Below are 22,382 nucleotides of genomic sequence, written 5' to 3' on the forward strand. Positions count from 1 at the left end.
ATCTGTGTGGCCCTGTGCCTAAACCCTCACCATGACCCTCTGCCCCACCCTTTGTTATCTGACTGTCTGCCGTCTGCAGAAGCTACCTGGAGCCCCTGGAGAGGAGAACCAGGACTTGCCCCTGAGTCTCAGCATGTGGGTCTCTCACCCACACTGGACACGCGTGCTGGCCTTCACCTGTAAGAGATGCTCGGGTTGCTTACTGAATCTGCGGGGTGCACCAGTATCCTGACACACTCCTGGACCTCACACCCAGAGCCGCGGTGGGTCCACTGGGATTGCAGCCAGGCAGCAGGACGGCTTCAGCTCCCAACTAAATAGTCGATTGGCAGACACAACCCACTGCTTAGACTCCTCAACATTTAGGTCTAATAGCTAAAAAAAGAAGAAGAAATTTTCCCCTCAAACTCTGAATTTATACCCAGTGAAAATCATCTGATCCCTGGACTTTTTTGAAAGTTTGTGAGCCAAGAATAGCCTGGCTCATAGCCAAGAGTAGTACAGGGACTCTCCTCCACAGGAAAGAGAGGCAGCTATTAAACATTATCACAGCATTGTCCTTCCGAGGAAGTGAAATGAAACACCTTCCTTATAAATTTGGGTAGTTTTACAACCATGATGAAGTACGAGATGTGTTTCACTCTCTGTAGCACCATAAGGGGTGAAGGCGGGGGCCCTTTAGCCCAGACCATTTCTGAACCACCCTTTGCCCACTTATCCCACTCGTTGGCATATAGCCAAGGACTTAAAATCAGCATACTATAGCAATAAAGCCACATCAATGTTTATAGCAGTTCAATTCACAATAGATAAACTATGATAAATGGAAAAAGAAAATGTGGTATGTATACCCAATGGACTATTACTCAGCCATATAGAAGAATGAAATTATGGCATTTGCAGGTAAATCAATAGAACTGGAAACTATCACCCTAAGTGAAATAAACCAATCCCCAAAAAACCAAAGGCCAAATGTTCTCTCTGATATGTGGATGCTAACTCACAATAAGTAGTATGGGGGGAGAGAAGCTCACTGGATTAGACAAAGAGGAAGGAAGGGAAGGGAGAGGGTATGGGAATAGAAAAGACAGAATGAATCGGATATAACTTTCCTATGTTCATATATGAACACATGACCAGTGAAATGCCATATCACGAACAGCTACAAAAATAGGAAGTTATATTCTATGTAGTATGATATGTCAAAATATATCCTATCATCTAGAAAGAACAAATAAAGGAGTTAAAAATGGGTATAGCCCATGTTTCTTCTTTCCTCACCACCCGAGGCCAGTCCTACCCCCAGATCTGAGAACGTCCAGAGCTGGATTGATCTGGTTCCCAGGAGGGCCCCAGACTCTCTGTCTTTTAAGAAGATGCAGGAAATTAAAGAGTTCCACAGTGCAGATAGGTCGACCCCCAACCAGGAAGCCTGGGACCACTCCCAGGAGAAGACAGGCCCTGCCCACACCAGCCCCGCCTGTACCCACAGCCGGCTCGAGCCAGACATGACCAGGCCCCTGAGCCTGGAGGACAGCAGCTGTCCCCATGTCCATAGCTAGCTTATCAGGCTGCTACCAGCTCCTGGGTGAGTGGGTGTGTCCTGTGCAGAGAGAGAGATGACACATAGGGAAGTACGTCATCTTGTCATCACTGTGACATTACAAGAATTGCAGCCATGGCTTACCTCTTTATAAACGTGAACCCGTGCACCTTTCAGTCCAGCCTCAGCCTGCTGCCAAGCCGGTCAGCCATGCGGATCCTGTACCTGCTGGGCGTGCTGCTCCTCTTGTTCCTGATGCCCGTTCCAGGTAAGCCAGGTGGGAAAGAGGGGCTGAGAAGACTGGTGTCGGCGCATCCAGGCCTCTCCATTCTCCCACATTCCCCGGGTGGGACCAGGGGAACTGTCTTTGGCAGCTGACCAGTCAGGGCCAGCCTCACAGCAGGCTCCTGCTCCTGCTCCCTCTGCTAATAGCACCTCTTCACCCGCCTCCTGGTGGGAGGACTAGTAAGGAGAAGTGGGAAAGTGCTACTCAATTTCAGCCTCAGAGGAAACCTGGGCTGGTTCTGTGAGCAGAGGCTTCTGATTCACTAAGCTTAGTGGTCAGAGGGGGTCGGCCCAGGACACTGCACCCACAGAGATCTGCAGTTTCCCCCCCCCCCCAGGGGACATTGACTACTGCCTGCTGGGCTCCGCCTTCCCTTCACTCTTAATTTTATAGCCAAGGGGGGAAGGAAATAGAACCCTGGAAGGCAGCGAGTGAGTGACTGAGGAGCTCCTGAAGCCTGGAATTTGTCCCAGGACCCCTCCTAGAGCCCCCTATACCTTCTACTTTTCCTTTGCAGGTCACAGCGGGATCATCAGCGCAGTACAGAGGTACTATTGCAGAATACGGGGCGGCCGGTGCGCCATGCTGGGCTGCCTCCCCAAGGAGGAGCAGATAGGCCGCTGCTCTCTCCGGGGTCGGAAATGCTGCCGCAAAAAGAAATAGGGATCAGACGTGAGGAGAATGTTGGGGCGATCCCTCCTTCAAGTTTATAAAGCTAAAACCAAATTAAAATTTTTTTCAAAAACTTAGAAGCTTGATTTTTTTTTAACACTCTGGTTTTGTGGAAGTTGTTACCAAGCAGGCAACTGAGAGAGGCTAATGACTCACCTTCCACTAAATACATCAGCTTCTGCACCGTGTTTGTCTTTAGTGGGTTTTGGACCTCAGCAACACTGAACTCTTTCTGGAACAATCCTTTGCTCCCTCATCCTCCATACTCCTGGGCTTTACCGTCTTTCTTTCCAGGACTTCATCTCTCTGAAGCTACCTCTAAAACCTTAATGCATCCCTCAGGCACCAATCCAAATCCTTCCAGAAAGTTTCTCCTCAGAGACGGGGACCCTGGCCCTCCTTCAGTACACTCTTTGCTTTCCTGCTGCCCAGGCCTCTGAGCTGTTGGCCTCAGAACCGGCATCAGCTCGCTGCTCCCACCTGTCTCCAAACGCTAGCGCCTCCGTGTCTGTCTCCTCCCGCCTGCTGCACCCGGGCTCTGACGTGAGTGCTGCCTCTGAAGGTCGCTCGGTGTCTGCCCCTGTCCATTTGAATACTGTGGGTCCCCACACAGGTGGTAGGATGCAAAGTCCAGACCTTCCTGGACTGTTGGTAAAGCGCCCTGAGCGTGGGGGCTGCCCGGCCAGCACTGGCTGGACCAACTTCCATTCATGAGCTTTGGATGTTCCACTGTTTAAGGATCCAGCATCTGGAGTGGTGGTCTGTCCTCCCTGACCCCAGTCCCCCAGGCTAAGCACTATGGTGGAACAGCAAGACTACTGGGCTCTCAGGGATAGGGGAATGAAGACCCCTGAAGCAGCCCACACCCCACCCACGGTCCATCCAGGAAGCATCGCTGAGTGCCCTCCAACAGTCCACAAGAAGGGGCCAGACAGAAGGTGAGGACAGGCACCATCCAGTGGGGGATGTGACTGCAGACAGAGGGAAGCAAGAGGAGCTTACGACTGCCCAGCCTGCTACTGGGCAGGGCCTGCAAGTGCCAGGAGGGGGCCTCACCCTGCCCAGCAGTGCAGCCGGGAGGAGACTGAGGTCATAACTATGGGCACAAGACCCCTTCTGCAGAGCAGAACTCCCTCCCAGGTGCTGTTCCAGTCAGCCACAGGAAAGCAGAAACACCCAAGGTTTTAGATGAAGTCCAGGCACACACAGGGCTGGAGGCACACACAGGGCTGGAGGCACACAGGCTCCCACCAGCACCAGCCTCCAGTCTCCCCTGAGCAATGCCATCAGCTGCGTGGAGCTCTCCAGGGAGCCTCTGCAGCTGCTCTAACCCAGAGCTTCTAGAGATGAAAATAAACATCTGAATTAAAATATACTGAGCTGGACGAATGGTGTGTGACGGTAAGGATCAGAAAGTCAGCATCTATTTTAGCACAAACAAATGAGAAAGTGTGCTTGAGTGAGAGTGAAAGGAGAGACTGGGAAAACCTTAACAGTGGGCTGAGTGCAAACCTCACCAGCCCAGCATCGGGCTGTGCTTGGAGTCAGAGGAAGCCAGAGGAGGAGACAGGAAACAATGGCCTGGTGAGACTGTGACCCACAAAGGGAGGACTCAAAGAAATACGAGCAGAATGAACAAAGAAAGCCACACCAAGCACATCAGAATCGGGGTATTTTAAATGTGACAAAAAGAACATCTTACAAACAGCTGGAGAAGACACATTGCTCAGAGAGAGGATCAAGCACGCTTCCCACCAGGGTCCACAGGAGCCGTGTGCGGCCCAGTTCCACACCAGCAGGAGCGCTTCACAAATCAAAGCAAAGACCACACTATCTCAGCTACACCCAAAAGACCCAGGAATCCCTCCCGGGAAGTCCTGCACCAGGAAATGCAGGCGTGGAGGAGAGTCTCTGCAAAATGGAAAGAGCAGGCTGCCCACATTCCAGATACCTCAGGAAAGGAGAGATTGCAGCAGGTGAGAAACAAGAGCCAAAGGCACGCTGTCAGTCAGGAAGAATAGGCCACAATGACACCCATTGTGCTGTGTAATTAGTAGGCACTAATAAAGACCCACTTTGTACATCAAATACAAGGACAAAGTTAGGTTAAAGCAGAAAGGATAGAACCAGACATATAAAAACATTAATATAAAGAAAACATTGGTTAATTGGCTAATCTTGGTTTAATTGGTTAATTGGTTAATCTATTGGTTAATTGATTACAGATCAGAGCAGACTTTAGAACAAGCAGTGTATTACCAGGGATAATGAGGGTATTTTTTTCTAAAGATAAAATGGTTAAATCACAGGGGAAAAAAGCAAATAATCAATACACATCTAATAGAATCTGATAGAAATTGTTAAGAAAAAATCGTGGAAATGAGAGAATAAAGAAACAAGTTAAGAATTGCAACAGGATATTTCAACATTTTTTTTCATTGTAATGGATGGAAAAAGCCGACAAAATAACAGTAGAGAAGCCTTGAATGACAGTGTCACCCAGTGTGACCTTTGTGAAATTTATAGGACACTCCACTCACTCACAGTAGAATGCATTAAAAGTCACCCAGTACGGCCCACGCTGAGCCAGGAAACAAGTCTCAAAAAGCAGAACAGTTTAAAACCATACAAAATATGGTGTCTGGACACAGTGGAACCCACAAAGCTATTGATAACAGAAAGATATCTGGAAAAGGTCCCAAATATTTGGAAATTAATCAACTTACTTCTAAATATTCAAGAAGGAATCACAAGAGAAATCAGGAAGCATTTTTCACTGAAAAGGAAAGCAGGACACTCCAAGGTCCGTGGGAGAGCAGCTGAGGTGCTGCTTAGAGGGAGTTTCATGGCATTGAGTGATTTTAGGTAGAAAGGAGAGAAACTCCCTAGCTGACACTCTAAGTTTCCTCTAAGAAAGGAGATGTTAAAACACAAAGCAAATAGAGGCAGGTGGGAAGAAAATGGGCGCGCAAAAGAGAATTTTTAATAAAAATGAAGCTTATTCTTTGAGATGACGAATAAAAATTTTAGAACTCTCATTAGGTTCATTAAGAGGGAAAAATAATTAGCAAATCCTTGGTGGCTTGCATATACCTTGGGTGCTCATGAAGCTTGCACATAGCTTGGGGTAGACAGGAAAATGGGACATACAAAGAGTCGCCACCAGGTGGCAGTACCTCGCACCATTGTTCCTGGCCTTCAGGAGGCCTGTCATGCTCTCAGCCCTGTGGTCAGCTCAGGAGGCTGGAGAGGATGACAGCAAGACCAGGGGAGGCTGGCATCCAGCAGGCAGCTGTCACTCTAGCCGAGGGGCTGTGGGAGAAGGAAGGGGCGAAGTGGTCAGGACGCCAGGGCGATTTCATTAATGTGCACCCGGCACGTCCGTAGGAGGACTTGGAAGAATGGCGGCTTTCAGTTCTGCTCCCACCTCTGAGACTTAGCAGCTAGGTGACCACGGGCCTTCACCTTTCCAGATCCCAGGACTGTCATCTGTACAGCTGAGCCGTGCCTACCTGGCAGGAGCACGGAGGAGGGATGAATGACATATTGTGTCTGGATGTGGCCATAAGAGCTATAGAACTGGCAAAATGAAAATGCACAAAAGAAAGTGATGTTAGAGGAAGATGTAAAGCGTTTTCCTTCAAAAATGTAATTTGCAGAATGAAATAGGACTCCCATTATAGAGGAACGATAACAGAAACTGAAAATTGAAAAGAATATTTTGGTGTCGTAATTTTAGTACAACAAATACTACTTTATATTACTAAAGTAGCATCTTGATTGATAATATAATTTTCCAGGCCGGCTTTCCTGAAAACCCATGTATTAGGTCATCAGCATTTATACTTTGAGCAACGTTGTTGTTATGATTATTTTTTATTTTGAGAAGAATCTGCTAATGCAACTGTGCTGGAGTAAAGAGGATCTGACAGCTGTAACAATGTTGAGATGAAGCTATTTTGAAACATAAATCTAGACCAACCAGTCATCCAGGTGAGAGACTTTGCTTTTGAAAGCCTGCCAACTGGAATGGAGCTGCACTCCCTCCTGGGGCCCTGAGCCCCTCTGCCTGGGAGGAACAGCCTCAGCGCCCGCTTCCGTTTAGGGAAGAGCTTTGGGGGTGCAGCACTTATCTCTCCTTTAAGGAGCAAGACACAACTGTACTTCTCAGCCCAGGCTGGATGGTTCCCATTGCACACCCAGCCTGGCTTCTCCTTGGGCTTAGATAAGCCATCAGTTAGACTCCACCTAAACTCGACACTTCCCCAGGCCCCATAGTGGCTCCATCTCTGGTTTTTGGTGAGGGAGCCATGTTTGTGCTGGCCTGTGGTCTTACAGGTCAAGGCCAGGGAGTGATCCTGCCTTTGAGAGTACCTTGCCGAGCTGGGGTCTCTATCAAATGAGCTTCATCACCAAGGGAGCAGCACAGCTGTAAAGGAGGCATCTGGCACCAGGTGCTGTCAGTCACAGGAACCCCTGGGGGGAACACAGCACCCCCTGATGCAGCTGTACTGGGGACCCTGAAGGGTACTCTTCCCCAGGGACACAGGGTGATGTGTCTCTCAGTGGTTTCCCTACTTCAGATCAACTTTTCCTCCTTCTCGAGTAGGTCTTCACAATTGCACAGAGATCTAGGCAGGACAGAAAGCAAGCAGACAAAATGCTACTGGTGGTTCTCTGTGGTGGGGACACAAGTGGGAAATCACACTTTTGTACAGGTGGACTTTTAAATGACAGTGAGTTATGTTTGTAATAATTGCAAGCATATGACTCACTAGAAAAGGGTGAATAGGATTAATGCCAAACACGGAAAAGATGGCAGCCACTAACTTACTCAACCTCAGAGCCCAGTGAAGCCCTTCCTACGTATTATGGCATTCTATAAGACTGCCGCTCAAAAAAGAAAGAAAAATACAGAGAGAGAGAGAGAGACACAGAGAGAGAGAGAACAATCTGACTCAATGTGTGACTCTAGATTAAAAATAGACTAGGAAAAAATACCAATAGATACAAAACCCCTAGGGGAAATGCAAATAATGATTAGATACTAAATGAGATTCGGAGTTATTCTCTCACATGTGTGAATGGTGTAGGGATTCAGGTGAGAATCAGGTGCTGCACCACCATGTGTTATGAGTTGGATCTTAATTGTCTCCCAGACGTCATGTGCTTGGTCCCCAGCCTGACGCACTGTTATGAGGTGGTGGAACTTTTAGGAGCTGGGGTCTAGCCGAAGTCAGGTCATTGGAGCCATGACCTTGAAGGAGATATTAGGACCTGCCCCTCCCCTCTGCTTCTCAGATACCATGAAGTGAGCTTTGTACTGCCAAGGGCTTCCTGCCAGGACATTCCACCTCAAGACAGGCCCCCAAATGGTGGAGCCATCAACCACAGACCAAAGCCTCTGAAAATGTGAGTCAAATAAACCTTTCTTCCTTTTGAGTCTCTCACATATTTTTTCACAGTGACAGAAAGCTAACACATGATGTTTGCCTCTTGTCATCAAAAAACTAAGAGACATCTAATATATATATATATATATATATATATATATATATATATATATATAGAGAGAGAGAGAGAGAGAGAGAGAGAGAGAGAGATATTGGGAGGATACCAGGGATTGACTCGGGGTCACTTGACCACTGCATCACATCCCCAGCCCTATTTTGTATTTTATTTAGAGACAGGGTCTCACTGAGTTGCTTAGTGCCTCATTGTTGCTGAAGCTGGCTTTGAACTCGTGATCCTCACCCTCCTGAGCCACTGGGATTACAGGTGTGCGCCACTGCTCTCAGCTCATCAAACATTAAAAAAAAATAATAATAAACAATTCAGGCTAAGCATATACAAGCTTTTTAATTTTTTTTCATTCAGTCTTTTCCGTGCGCTTCCTTAGCCTGGAAGAAATACTCTGAGTGTTGAGTGAGTGACGTGCTTCTCTACACAGTCCAGAGGAGGGGCATGCTGTCGTGGTGACCAGAGCCTGAGCATTGATGGGACCTCCTTCACGGCTTCACCAGCGTCCCAACCCAGGCCTCCGTGTCACATGATCGGGAAGTCATCCCTTCTTGCCAACACAGCATCGTCACCAGCGTCCTCTCAAAACACCTCGAATTAGGGAATAAGACAGAGGTGACCAGAGGCTGAGACAGGGACGGGGAGGGGAAGAGAGAGAGGTCGAATAGCAGGGACAAAATACAGATAGGACAAGTGAGTCCTGGTGTCCTGTTCCCAGGAGGGTCGCTGGAGAAGACAACAACAGAAAGTGGGTATTCTTCACACTCCACACTTCAAAACAGCTCGAAGACGTTCCCAACGCAGAGAGATGATCAACGTTTGGATGGATGTGCCAACCGTCCTGCGTTGACCATTGCATGGATTGAAATGTCACCCGGGACCAGGGAGAGCCCAGACACCATGCTGTCCTCCCAGTCTGCCTCTGTGGAGTGAAACACACACCCCTCTGAGTCAGTGCCCGTCTTCCCGGGGGGATGGGGACTTTCAGGAGATGTCTCATGTAGATCTCACTGTCCTGTGATGACCTGGGACAATGGGGCTCCCTTGTCTCTTCCTGAAGCCCCGACACCCTCCTGCCCACCCCTGGGAACTCTGGGGTCAGCACACTCTATTCCATTTCATCATAGGACCTGTCCGTGCCCAGGGATGGACAGAAAGAGGTGGAATTCGTTCCCACTGTGGCCTCAGACTGTCCACAGACTATCAGTAAATAGAAAGTGGGTAGACTTCACACTCCACGGGGCAGGCAGGGGGCCTCTAGGGCTCAAGGCCATCTGTGCCCTGTGAGGCAGGCCCAGCTCCTGACCCCCTCCATCCAGGGACAGGAGTAGGCAGCGGCAGCTCTTGGTCCCAAGGGTAGAGGACAATTCCCCAGGGTTTCCCACATCCTGATTTGCATCAGGACAACGGGGTGTGCCTTATTTCCTAAGGGCTATTCCTCTGACACACCAGGAAAGATGTGGTTTTAATCCGGGCAATCACTAGGACCAGAGCCAGTAACAAATTATATGATTTCCAGGAACCGGGAGCCCGGACCTTTATAAGGCCAAGCGCTGGGCGCTCTCAGCAGCGTCTGCTGTGGGTCCACCAGCCTCGCCAAGAAGATCCGGTTCCTCCTCCTCGCGTTCCTCTTGGTGTTCCTGCTGCCTCCTCCAGGTGAGATGGGCCACGGGGAAGGGGAGGGGACACAGAGAAGGCAGGAAGTCTCTCCTTCCCCGTCCTCCACCCCGTCCCCTCTTTCTTCCTCTCTCCCTCCTTCTGCCCCTTTCTGCCCCTCCTCCTTCTCGTTCTCCTTCTCTTACTCTCTCTCCTTCTTCTTCCCTCTTGATTCTCTCTATCTCCTCTCCTCCCTCCCTCCACCTTCCTCTCCTTTCCTCTCATCTTTCTCTTTTCTAAGCACATTTTTGGGCCAAGTAGCTTGTATGAATTACTTAAGAGAATCAAGACCATCTCCTACAACTGGAAAGGCGTTTAGGAACCACGGGGTTCCACTCACAGCCATTTCCAAGCAGCCCTGCGGCTGGTAAATCCAGACCCTTCGATGACCCTCGAGCCAGCACTGCTGAGACCAGGGAGGCCTCCCTAAGGCCACTAGTTGTTTTTTTAATCACATTCAGATATCTTGCTTTTACCCAAAGAAGGAAGCAGAGGACACCATTTTATAAATCTTTACAGGAAAGAGGTTTTTGGTACCTAGATAATCCCAGACATTAGTTCTGTGGGCTTGTGCTTTAGGAACCTCCTGGGCCCTGGTCTTTTCAGACGGGAGGCCCCGGACGACATGCCCTTCCACATACAGGGCTGCCCTGGCCCAGTGCAGGTGCAGCTCTTGGAAGCAGCTCTCTAAACTGTGTGCCCAACATTTATTTTTTTCATGATATTGTGAAGATAAAATAAAAAAGAATGAACGGGGAAGAGAGGTGGGGGGAGAGGAGGGACAGACAGAAGAAAATGAGGCAAGATCTGAGTCAACAAATCCGACAGAAATGATGTTGAAAAACCCCTCATTTTATGAATCCCGTTTGTGAGTTCTGGGTTACAGTGGAACAAGGGCATTCCCAGAGAGCAGGGTCAAAGCTGTATTCTATCTTGGAATAGATCAGGAAGGATGGAAGGAAGGAAGAAGGATGAGAGTAAGACCAGGTTTTAGATCTTAGAAACAAGGACACAGGTTTATTTTTACTGTTTTGTTTTCAACTGTCAGTTACTTCGGCGTCAAGTTCTCACTGAACAAGGTCTACTCTCTGAGCTGCATCTTTTTCTCCCTTCAGCTCAGATACTTAATAAGTTAACTGACGTGGAAAACAAAGGTTGAGAATGGGGACTCCCTGCCTTACCTGAGCCTAACACGACGGGCCTGTGTGGAAGCAGATGGAGTCTCTCTGAGGCTGAGGCTGCAAACTGTGGTGTGCCCACTGGGCCCAGGTCTTCCGGCCGTGCCTGCCTGACCCCATCTGGGGGCCCAGCAGGCTCCGCAGGTCAGAGCCTCGACATTCCAGCTGGAGGAACAGAACGGAACAGTGAGTCTGGGTGGAGACTCAAACAGCCTGGAGCCAAGTGGTGTGACCCTGAGGAAGAACCGTGTGGGAAGGAAACCTGCCGGACTGCTCTTTGCTGATGGGCGTGGGCTCCTGTCCTTCAACGCAGGGCCTCGGTGCTGACACTCCTTTGCCCTTTGTTTTCTTTCAGTTTTTCCTAAATATATCAGCAATCCTGTCAGCTGCCTCAGGAATGGAGGACTGTGTAGGGCTGCCTGCCCTAGACGTCTGAAGAAGATCGGCACCTGCGGCACTTCAGGGCCCAAATGCTGTCGGGCAAAGTGAGGAGGCCCAGAGACCACAGCAACAGAAGTGGACCTCTTCCAACCCCAGCCACATTAAAGCACGTGCTCAGGACCTTGCCTTCTAGTGATATGGCGACCCGTAGTCATGTCCTGGGGACCCGCTGTTAACCTCTGCATACTGACCATCAGGACAGTGCAGGGGGCTTCTGGGTCTTTCCAGGGCCCCCTGAGTGCATCTGTCTCCATGATACCCCCATCTTCCCCAGTGACTCTGGGTGCTTTGCTCTTCCTGCCCCCTCCCCTTGCATGATCCCTCTGTCCCCACTCAAACCCGCTGGCTCTGGAAGCCAGAGCAGCACCCTTGCACCTCTGCTCTCCGAGCCCTGCCCTTGGTCCTGCTTTTGCTCAGCTGGGCCTGGTGCACGTGCAGGTAACACTCTAATTCTCTAAGGCCAACAGGTCTCTGTGGTGTGGACTCTGTCCTGTCCTTTTATGCACTGGTCATTGAGGGGAGGCCTTGTTGCATAAGTGATTATGAGCAGAAGGGCACAGTTGAGTTGGACGGTGTTTCCTGCCGTGTAGATGGAGGGTGATGAGGTCAAGAAGTGGGAAAGCAGGCTCTCACCAGAGACACAGGAAATGACATCAGTAAAACAGGGGACAGAGGAAGAGGGAGCCAAGGTCCAAAGGAGAGACCAAGACAGGGCAGCAGCCAGACACTGCCGAGCCTGACACCCTTGCCCAGGGTGGATCCTTGCTGGTGGATCCTGTGGGTGCCCCGCTGTTTCTCCACCTGAACTCTCCCCTGAATGTGCTGCTCCTACTTCTGGGTGAATGCAGCTCGATTCCAAAATAATACCTACAGTCTCAGGATTGAAAAAAGAAACGACAGCTTGTTACAGTAAAATCACTTTTATCAGGATAGGTACACCTGATAACAGGTGAGATGAGACAGACACTGCTGTGGGTAGAAACTTAAGTACCAAAAAAAATCCACACTCAAGACAAATTATGATGAAATGTTTTTTACAAAACTAAAATCAGTGCTTCAAATCCATGATTAGCACAATACCCAAATATCAAACCAGGACAGGATCTACCTTCAGTTTCACTCTGCAAACCCACTCACCTCACTTTGATCCCAGGCCAGCCACGTCCCATCTTTAATCATTTACTTTTGATAACTTATGACATTTTTATTTATAGTCAATGTGTTGTTTTCCTGGTTTTCAAAAGTACGTATTTTTGACCACAGAGATGAGATGAAGTTTAATATAGTACATAAAGCCATCACTTTTGTGTTCTAGGGGAATGGAAACTACTTTTTTGAGCAAACACTTTACTGGCTATTTTTTCTTGTAAGGTGGGACCCCTGAGTGCAGTGTAAGACGAGATGAAATTAAAAAGCTAAATAGCTCTACATTTCCAAAAATGAAAGGGCTCTTTGTATTTCCACTTAGAATCAGGGCCGAGGGAGGCTTGGGCCATGAAGATTAAAAATGAAAGTGGTAGTTTGGGTTCCAAAGGAACGAGCGTGAGGCGACGTGAGGGCAGGACGCGGCCTGCGAGGTGGACAACAGAGGCCAGCTGGCTGGGGCCCCTTCTCCAATCCTAACATTTCTGTGCAATAACTACCTATAAAATGCTTGCAAAATCTTCTCTCACTCAACAGTTTGTGGTTGTGAAATCTTGGAAACAACCAGAGATCCTCAGTCGTGCTTGGGGTAAAGGCATGAGGAAGGAGAGCAGTGGCCAGGGAGTGAGGGGACCCAGCCACGGAAGGCTCTGGAGGGAGGAGAGCAGGAAGAGTGTGGATGAAATAGAGTGGACCCAAGTACGGAGGGGAAATCCCGAGGAGCACTCGGATATCCGCCTTCATGTATGAAGAGTGGGAGCTGGCGGGGGGATTTAGATATGGAAACAGGAGAACCCTAGGGTTTGGAGCTACCGAAGGCTGCTTTCTAAAAGTGCCATCATCATAAGACTGAGTGTGCCAAAGGTTTATTAATAACAGTAGTAGTTATGTGTACAGGTAATGTATCATGACCCAGTATCGCAGTATTGTGCCGTTTATATACATTTTAGTTTGCATAAATGAGGTGTGTGTGTGTGCTGCTTCATGATCTAGGCAAGCCTTTATAAAGTTACAGTACCTAAAAAAATAAAATAAAAGTACCATCATGTCTGCCTTCCCCTCACTCTAAAGCCATTACGCCATGGACTAAAGAAGAAAATCACACCCTCCCCATTGTGCTTAAGTGTCATGAGGAAGGAAAAAAAGAAGATGGCTCATTATTTTTATGAAGTTCATCTGGCTACTCATGCCAAATCAGCACTGGATCTTTGCTCCAGCTGTTTAAAAACCAAACGTGCAGACTGATAAGGCCAGGTACCACAGCCCTGGGATGTGCTTTGGTCAACTCATCTGTCACTGTGATCAAGAACAGTTTTAAGAAGGAAAGGTTTGTTTGGTGGCTTACTGATTCCATAGACAGCGCATTTCATTCCTCTGGGCCTGATACAAAGCAGAACATCATGTGGAAGGGTGTGGTGGAGGAAAGTGGCTCAGAACTTGGCACCAGGAAGCAGAGGCTACTCAGCTCAACAAGGACAGAGGCACAGCCCCAGTACCCACGTCCTCCAGCCACACCCCACCTGCCTACAATCACCACCCAGGAAATCCCTATCAGGGGATTAATGCACTGATTGGGTTAAGGCGCTAACAACCCAATCATTTCACTCTCAACTTTCTTGCATTGTCTCACACGTGAACGTTTGGAGGTCACCTCACGTCTAACCCACAGCAGTGTGTAACCTGGTTGTTGTGTACACAGGGTTTTTTTTTTTTTTTTTGATGATACTGATTGCTACTTTGGTGGGTTTTCTAGTATCTCAGGCAGCCTACTCCTCAGGACCTACAGCTGTTCACTCTGTCTCCAACCTTCCTCCTTTCATGACACCCTCACGGGTATTTTATGCTATTTTCTGTATATTCTAATATTTTCTATCTCTGTAAATTTGGTGTGGAGATTTTTCCATCCAATTTGATGTACTCCAAGTCTTAGATCCTCTCTTTGGCTGTAGCCCAGGTGCTGTTAAGCCTGACTATTGTGATATTCAGTTCAGCTGTTATCTTTTAAGTTCTTGAATCATCATTTGTCATTTTAAAATCAGAAAGGAAAATCAGCAGACATGGAGATTTCCAGCCATTCTGCAGACCCCCAGCTCTCCTGGGACTACATCTCACTCTGACTCCCGTCCCTGAATAAGGGGGCAGCGTTGCTTTAAAGAGGGTGGGTGAAGCCCTGGATGAGAGGAAGATGATGACAAGCCACTAAAGAAATGGAAAGACTGATTATGTAACTACAGGGCCACTGGGGTGGGGGTGATGACATCACAGGAACGTTAAAAAGAGACCTGTGATGGAACTTTAAACAGATTCTTCTTAGGCTTCCTCTCCCAGATGAACAACTAGGATATAAATATGTCTTTGTTTTATTAATACTAAATCATTTGGATTGACAGATTTAATAAATAAAAACACAGGACACCCAGTTAAATGTGAATTTCAGATAACCATCCGCTAACATTGTGTGATGTACCTCATACAACAGTTGGTACTGAAACAAGTTGTTTGGTGTATCTGAAACTGACATGGGACTAGGCCTCCTGTACTTCATCTGAAGACGATATAAATCACCAAGATTTCTCCATAAAGACAGTTTTTTGGCCAAAGTATCTATTTATCACACAGCTGAGCTGGATTTTACGAGGTGTGGTAATGACTGCCCAAGATGGCCACCACCAATCCATGGGGTCTGGGGACATGTCCCACGAGGCCACTGAAACGTCAGGAGGCAGAGGGAACCAAACCTCTTTTCACAGGGGAGATCTTCTTGGATTATCTGGGTGGGCCCAACGGGACACAGGGATGACTAAAGATGGAAAAGGGAGCGGGACCATCAGAGTAAGTCGTGGCCGCCAGGAGGACCCACTGGCCGCAGCCGGCTCTGAAGATGGATGCTGCACCCTAAGGAATGGGGGTGTAAGGGTCTGGCGAAACGTCGGAGTAAGAGACCACAAGAGACTGTCTTATGCAACAGCAGAAGGGTGGGTTTATTTGGAGACCAGCATGCTGGGGCCCAGAGCTCTCTATAGCAAAGAGAGATAGAGCCCTGAGAACAGCTTAAGCAGAGCTTATATACTTTCCCCGGAGAGGGCAGCGAGAGAAGTTACATTTTGTAGTTTGGCAGTTGGGGACAGCTCATTCTGGGAACAAGATAAGCAAACAGTTCTTAAGATTTCAACAGTGTTTTGTTAAGCATATAGAGAAACGGAGTGACAAGTACCTATTTTATTAACCTTTCAGGGGTACCTCTGGAGCTTGAGAAGGCACAAGGCCAAACAAATCTCGGGTCTTACAGTGCCCAGGAGAGGGCCTCCACATCTCAGTTTGGGGGGTTTTCATCCCCCAAACTGCAGTGTAATGAGTTTGTGTTGTCTCAGACACCTACACTGAATTCATGGCAATCAGTTACCGCGGCAACAGAAGCACTAGTGCCAGGAAACACTAGTTTCTCCTGGGTGTGGTGGCACATGCCTGTAATCCCAGCAACTCAGGAGACTGAGAGAAGAGGATATCAAGTTGGAGGCCAGCCTCAGCAGCTTAGCAAGGCCCTCAGCAAAACAAGGAGACTCTGTCTAAAAATAAAAAGGCTGGGGATACAGTTCATGGTAAAGCACTCTTGGGTTCAATCCCCAGGACCCCCCCCCAAAAAAAAAATAAAAAAAACACCCACTAGTTTCAAATCACGTGCTGAACAAAAAAAAAAATCATTTGCACAAAAGATCTAAACCAACATTTGTTTAACAGAGGAAAAAACTTGTACAAAATTTTATCTTTGTCTCCATAGAAACCTCCAAGGCTCAAGTTTTCCTCCTGCATGGGCTCCCTGAGCTCAGTGTTATATGAAGGACCCATTTATTTCATTTGTGGTTTGGAATTTGTCATGAACAGGTCCAGTCCTGGGTGGAGGTAGAGGACGGGAGATTTCACATCTCCCCAAGATCTCACCCCAAAAGCAATTACCCAGTAAATGTGACAGAGAATAAATCTCTGTAGCACTGTGGTTTTCTTATGAATCAGTAAATCCTTAGTAACCCATCACATACCCCCAGAGGGCTATTCTAGAAGTAGCACACCCAGCTGCTGCTCACCAACGATGAATTGTCCTCAATACCTTCAAATGCCACTGGGCCCTGGACATGAATGGTCAGAACCCCCAAGAACCCCAGGTCATAATGCACATTCCTAGAGTCCATATCTACACGGAAAGTGTCAGACACTCTGAAACGGTGGCTAGCCATTTGGTTATTTTATCCCAACCTTTTCTTTCTCTGAAGATAAGAAATGAGATACTATCCTAATTCACAATATAATTCACACTCTGTTTCACAAGTCTGACTTTCATAAGACGCTGGATTTAAGAATTTTAATATTACATGAAAATCCAAGTGCCTTGGGGTCATTTAACTGTGGGAGGTAACTGTCTTTTCTTAGGAACAAAAATTAACCCACTCTGTGCCATCCGAACTCCAAGTATGTGCATGGACACGCTTGGTCTGACCAAGTCCTGATTCCTGTCCAGGTTGTACTTGAAAGGAAAGTGACCACAACACTCAGAGCAACAAGAGATCTTTATTGCAGCAGTGCAACAGAGGAGAAGAGAGAGAAAGAGAGAGAGAGAGAGAGAGAGAGAGAGAGAGAGAGAGAGAGAGAACGCATGCAAAGGAGACAGAGAGAGCAAGAGAGAAGAGAGAGAGGGACCCGGCAGGAGGGAGTTTTTATAGCCCAAATCTAATGGGGTCTCTGGGTCTGCAAGCTGCCTTGTTGGCACAAGGGGGTTACATGTTCTGCCTTGAGCAGGGGGTTGAGTGTTCAGCCTTGAGCGGGGGCTTGGGCGTTTGGGCTTGAAGCAAATAGTTGATAAAGAACCAGACAGAGGGTTTGAGTGGCCAGGTCATCCTGCAGCTAACTTTGTTTGGCATGCCTTGCAGACAGCTTACTCGGCCTGTCCTGCACCTAACAGTACTGACGTGAACAGAATTTGGGCTTCATTCTTGTTCATTCTGTTTCCTGTCACTTGGGAGAACAGGAACTAGCATTAAAAAAATCTACCATTGAAACAAATAAAATCCAGGCTGCATGTCATAAGTTTGCTACCAGATACAGAAACAAAAATAGCCCAGCTGCACTCACTCCATATCTACTTCCAGAATAATCTGTTTGAGGGCAAGCTCCTAACACCCCAAAGGAAATAGGCACGTGGTTTCTGAGGCAAGTGTCCTTAAGAGGCTCAGTGACGTGCTTATATTCCAGAAGCAATGATGCTATGCTTTCATTATTGTGTCACTGGGACAGAATTGAAAAAGACAGCTGGTCCCCGTAACCATGCTCCTTCAATCTGTGTGAACTACAATAAGGGCACCTTGCTCTTGGTCCTGAGCTCCTCCCGGGTGCCAGTGTTGGTGACGAGGGTTCTTTATCTTTTCTTCTCCTTGCCGCTCTTGTTCTGGTTGGGTGCCTCGGGTAAAACAGATCTGAGAGATTGAGAACTGCAATAGCCCGAGGCCACTCTGCAGCTCACCACTCCTTCTTTCTCTGACGGATTATTAACCTGAATACAACCCCCTTAGCACTGTGGGTGCCCGAGGTCTTAAAGGACTTCTGTTTCTCCTAGACTCCCCCGATGGACTGGACAGCGGGGAGGGCCACCCCACTTTTTCCCCTGAGCTTAAGTCCTGAGCCATGTGCCTCTTCAAATGGTGGTCGAATCCACTTTATTTCAAGGACAGAAATTCAGGCTATCCTTTGACAAGCACATCCTTTTATATATGATTAAACAGTGGAGGTTCTCTGGTGGGCCACCTAGAGACTCACAATGTGACCAGGGCACCTCATCCTGCCTCTGGTAGCCCATCGCTACCTAGCCCTCCCAGCGCCCCCGAGTGGCGCCTCCGTCCTGAAGCCACCCTGCTGAGCTCTTCTCCATTACACCCCTTGAGCCTCAGAGGGTTGCCATCCCTTCCTTTATCCTGTCTCGGCATTCACAGTAATGGAGGGTGGGTGGGAGGACGGGGAAACAGAGATTAAGGAAGATATGAAGGAAAGAGTGAGGGGAGAGAGAAAGAGAAGACAGAAAAAAGAGCAGAAATAAGGAAAGTCGTGAAATCTCAATCGCTGTATTGTGCCCACCCGCAGCCCCCAGGTGACAGGGGTGACGCACTGGGCACAAAACACCTGCTCCCTTCCTGCTGCACCCGCACTTCCCACCCTGTAGGCTCCACTCCTCCATTTCCCAGGTGACTTGGGGGCAAGGGATGAACACAGACCTTTCCTTGAGTCGGGACACGCTGTCCTGGTTGCAGCCACTGCCTTCCTGCAACCTCCAGCCTGCACGCTGGGCACCCTGGGCACCCTCTCCCTGAACCCACCTGAGGCCCAAGCAGTCCTTTTCTGCAGGAACAAGCCTTGTCAGAGGCACAGCAGCCCCAGTCCCCGTGTCACAAAGTCAGACAAGGAATCACAATTCCCTACGAGATCACTGTGAGCAGGTGGCCCATCCTTGGGAGGTAAGTACTCTCCAAAGGATTCACCAGGAGCCCTGCTTATTCAGGTCTGAGTCTTCCCACGGTGGCTCTGGTGGCTCTCAGATCTCTTCCCATATCTCTTGCCAGATACTGACACACCGCCATCGTTCCCCCGCTGGTGCCACAAAAACAGAGGCTTTTGTATACAGAGACGCCCTGTCACCTGGGAAGAGATTGGCAGGTGTACCCTGCTCACACGGAAGTGTTGCAGGAGAAGATGGGAACAGGGATAACGGGACCACTGCTGAGGTCAGGATGGAGGGAGAACAGTTTCTTTCAGGTTTATTTCTAAAATGTCAGCTCAATTAAATCACTTCATTCAAAATCAGAGATCCTGACTGGTCATTGTGTGGTGTTCCTGGCAGGGCAGCCAGAGATCCTTAGCAATTTTGCAGCTACCTACAAATTAGTACCCTTTGCATTGGCCTTTGGAGCCTCCACAGCACACAACATTTATGTGGGTTTGTGATCTATTAGCCTCCATAGATGTCTCAGCAAGCTGGACCCCAGTCTTCCCATGTGCCCTTCTTCTTCCTATCACCTGTGCGTTACTTCCTTTTGCTGCCCCGGCTACAGGCACACCACCTCTTATTCCCATGAGCGTGGATCAAGACCCAGCTCACATCCCACTCCCTTGATGGAGCCATTCCCATCCCTCCACACACATGACATCTCCCTTCCTCTGAGTGGCACATGGTTCTGGTCCTCAAGACAGATGCCCCTTCCTCAGCCCTCACTGCACACTGGGGCTCACTTTAAATCTTACATTCAGATGCACGGTCCTTGAAGGCCAGGACCCCATCCCCATCCCACTACATGATACTGAATGTTGAATTGCTTAGGTTTTTCTGAATAGATTTGTGGTTTAAATCAAACACATTGGAAAGAGATGATATCTTCATGAAACACAATTCAGTGAAGATGACAGCATGGGACTCACTCGGAGACTGCAACAGGGGTCAACAGGACCTCTCTCCAGAGTTCAGCAGTTATTAAATCCACATCTATGCAATTTTAAGCATTTGGCTGCAGATTTTTAACATAGCTCTTTACACAATATACACACTATAAACTATTGCATTCAGTCTGGTTCACATATAATCTTTTGAATTCTCCAGAACTTCTCAATCAGGAGTCCATTCTGACAGATTGGGAACACCTCTCCTAGGCAGACTATGTAATCCAATCCTTGTTCTAACAGATTCCTGGTGCAGCAGAGGGGAAACAGGATAGAAAGAAAGGGAGTTACTTTTTATCATCACAGAGCCTACAGGGGAGGGCCCTTACTCATTCAGTGAAATTACATTAGGATTATAATACCAAATTCATCCTCCAGTGTGACAGAATGGTTCCATGACCCTTCCGTGATTCCTGGGAATAGGTGAATTTAACAGCTCCATGATTCCTGGGGAATAGGCAGATGTCGAACTTCCATTTAAGGAGAAGATGAATCTTTCATTTAAGCAAACACAGCAGCCATTTGTTTTTGAAAGATAAGGCCCTTGGGTCATATATAATATGGAGGTAAGTGAAAATAAGAGCTAAATCTACATTTTTAAAAGTAAAACTGTAGTTGTTTCCTATGAGGCTCTTACGGAGGCCACAAGACAGTCCCAGGAGGGGTGACAGGGAGGAAAATATCTTTTCTCCACCTCCTGGGTTCTGGGTTGGGGTGCCAGAAATTAAATTGACAAAAGAAAACAAGAGTGAAGAGATGACTTTCATGTGTGGCGCTCACCCGCCCAAGACAGACGGAAGGAGGAGGGACTGGAACCTGGGGCTGGATCCTGGGGCTCACACGGCCTCCCAGAGAAGGACACTCAGGAGAGAGACCACCGGAAGGGAAAGGTGTGTGGACTTTTAGGGGCAGCAAGCGGTGGGCAGAGGAATGAGGATGGGTGCTGCTTCCCTCAGGGATGCTATGCTAATGCTCTCCGTGGCCTCTGAGACTCAGGAGTCCAAGTCTACCTTTAGGCAAATGGGGTGGAGCACTTTTCTTGACCTTTGCTATTTCTCTTTCATTTTTCTTCAGTTAAAAATAATCCTTATACACAAAAATGGCATATTGGGGGGATGGCAGTTTCTGATCCCCTACAGGGGATGCTGAAGGAGAGATACTGTCTAGGGTAGGGTCCAGTTGAGGAAGTGACAGAGAACGGCATGATCCTCTAAGGAAGAACTCTCGTGTTCTTGGCAATTTCTTTTCTTTCTTCCGTGCAGAGACTGACACCCAACCCCATACACCACTTCCCAAAGCTCTGTTCCAATGCTCTGTTATTATGGAGCCACACCAGACACCAGAAGCAGGAGGAAGAAACAGCTCAGGAGAGGGGGTAGGATGGCCAGAGGGCTCAGGGGACACGCTCCTTAGTGCTCAAAGGCAGGATCAGATGAGTTTTAGCATGTACTGGGACTCCCCCCAAATATTAGAGAGTTGCCTACCTGAATTCATCAGGCTGTATGATTCAGAGGCAAAAAGAAAGAACAACCCTAAGAGGCCTCTGAGCTGGGTTCACACTATTTATAGAAGCATAGTTAAATGATATTTGGAAGAAAGCAGAGAGCACGGAGTAAATGACCCATGAATTTCAGCTCTTAAGGTTTCAATACTATTACTATTATGACAACTTACTTTGTGCAGAAAAGGAGTCAAAATACATGAGTTATTTCAATCTTCTAAATTCCATTTTCTCATCTAGTAAATGGGTAAAACTAAATACATCATAGTATTTTTATGAGTAAGACAAAAGAAAACCCATGTTAATTTATTTTAAAGGCTGCAGCCAATTCTTCATTTTATTGTGTCTGCTAAGCTACCTCGTACAGAATTGGCCCTAAGTAAGGAAAATCCTCATTAGGATTGGCAAGAAAGGGCCTCTTAGACATGTACCTGTTTTGCATCTGTGGACTGTCATGAAAGAGAGGAAAGAGAAATAAAAAGCAGCTCTCTGCTTCCTGTCTGAGGCCGGGTTCTGCAGCCTGCGAAGGGCTGGTGGGGAGAGTGTGTCTGGACTAGTCCCACGGCCAAGTGGGGCTCCTTTATGAATGGCCCTGGCATCTGGCTGTGGTAAGCCAGCTGCAGACTCCTCGAGGTAGAGCTGGTCTGGAATGGTCAGGGTGATCAGTCTGGGTTTGATCTGTTCCTGGAGCCTTGATCCAGGTCCTCTCAGGTGCTCATCTGGAAGCCTGCCCTTCTCCCCAGGACGGGGAGGCCTTTGTGTCTGCCTCAGCTGAGTGTGTCAGGTGTCACTGAAGGACCTGTGATATCATGAGGATGGGAAAGCTGCCACGTGGCTCTCTGCCCACCAGGATACAGGCCCTGGGGGCCCTTACACACCACAGAAGCCCGGCTTACCCTGATGTCACCGTATGTAAGAGGCCTCCTGGAAAGACCAGGTGGAGAAACAGGAAAGTGCCCAGGAGCTCCC

General features: G+C 48.2%; 1 protein-coding gene across 1 annotated transcript; it reads left to right on the plus strand.

Moving 5' to 3' along the window:
• Positions 1-1,753: 1,753 nt before the first annotated feature.
• LOC113177628 (beta-defensin 103A-like) lies at positions 1,754-2,492 on the plus strand. Its single transcript, XM_026382186.1, has 2 exons — positions 1,754-1,811; positions 2,347-2,492. Exons 1-2 carry the CDS (start codon positions 1,754-1,756, stop codon positions 2,490-2,492), a joined length of 204 nt encoding a protein of 67 aa, XP_026237971.1.
• The last annotated feature ends 19,890 nt before the right edge of the window (positions 2,493-22,382 follow it).

This window comes from Urocitellus parryii, chromosome 14, assembly GCF_045843805.1.
Source record: "Urocitellus parryii isolate mUroPar1 chromosome 14, mUroPar1.hap1, whole genome shotgun sequence".
NCBI classification, from domain to species: domain Eukaryota; kingdom Metazoa; phylum Chordata; class Mammalia; order Rodentia; family Sciuridae; genus Urocitellus; species Urocitellus parryii.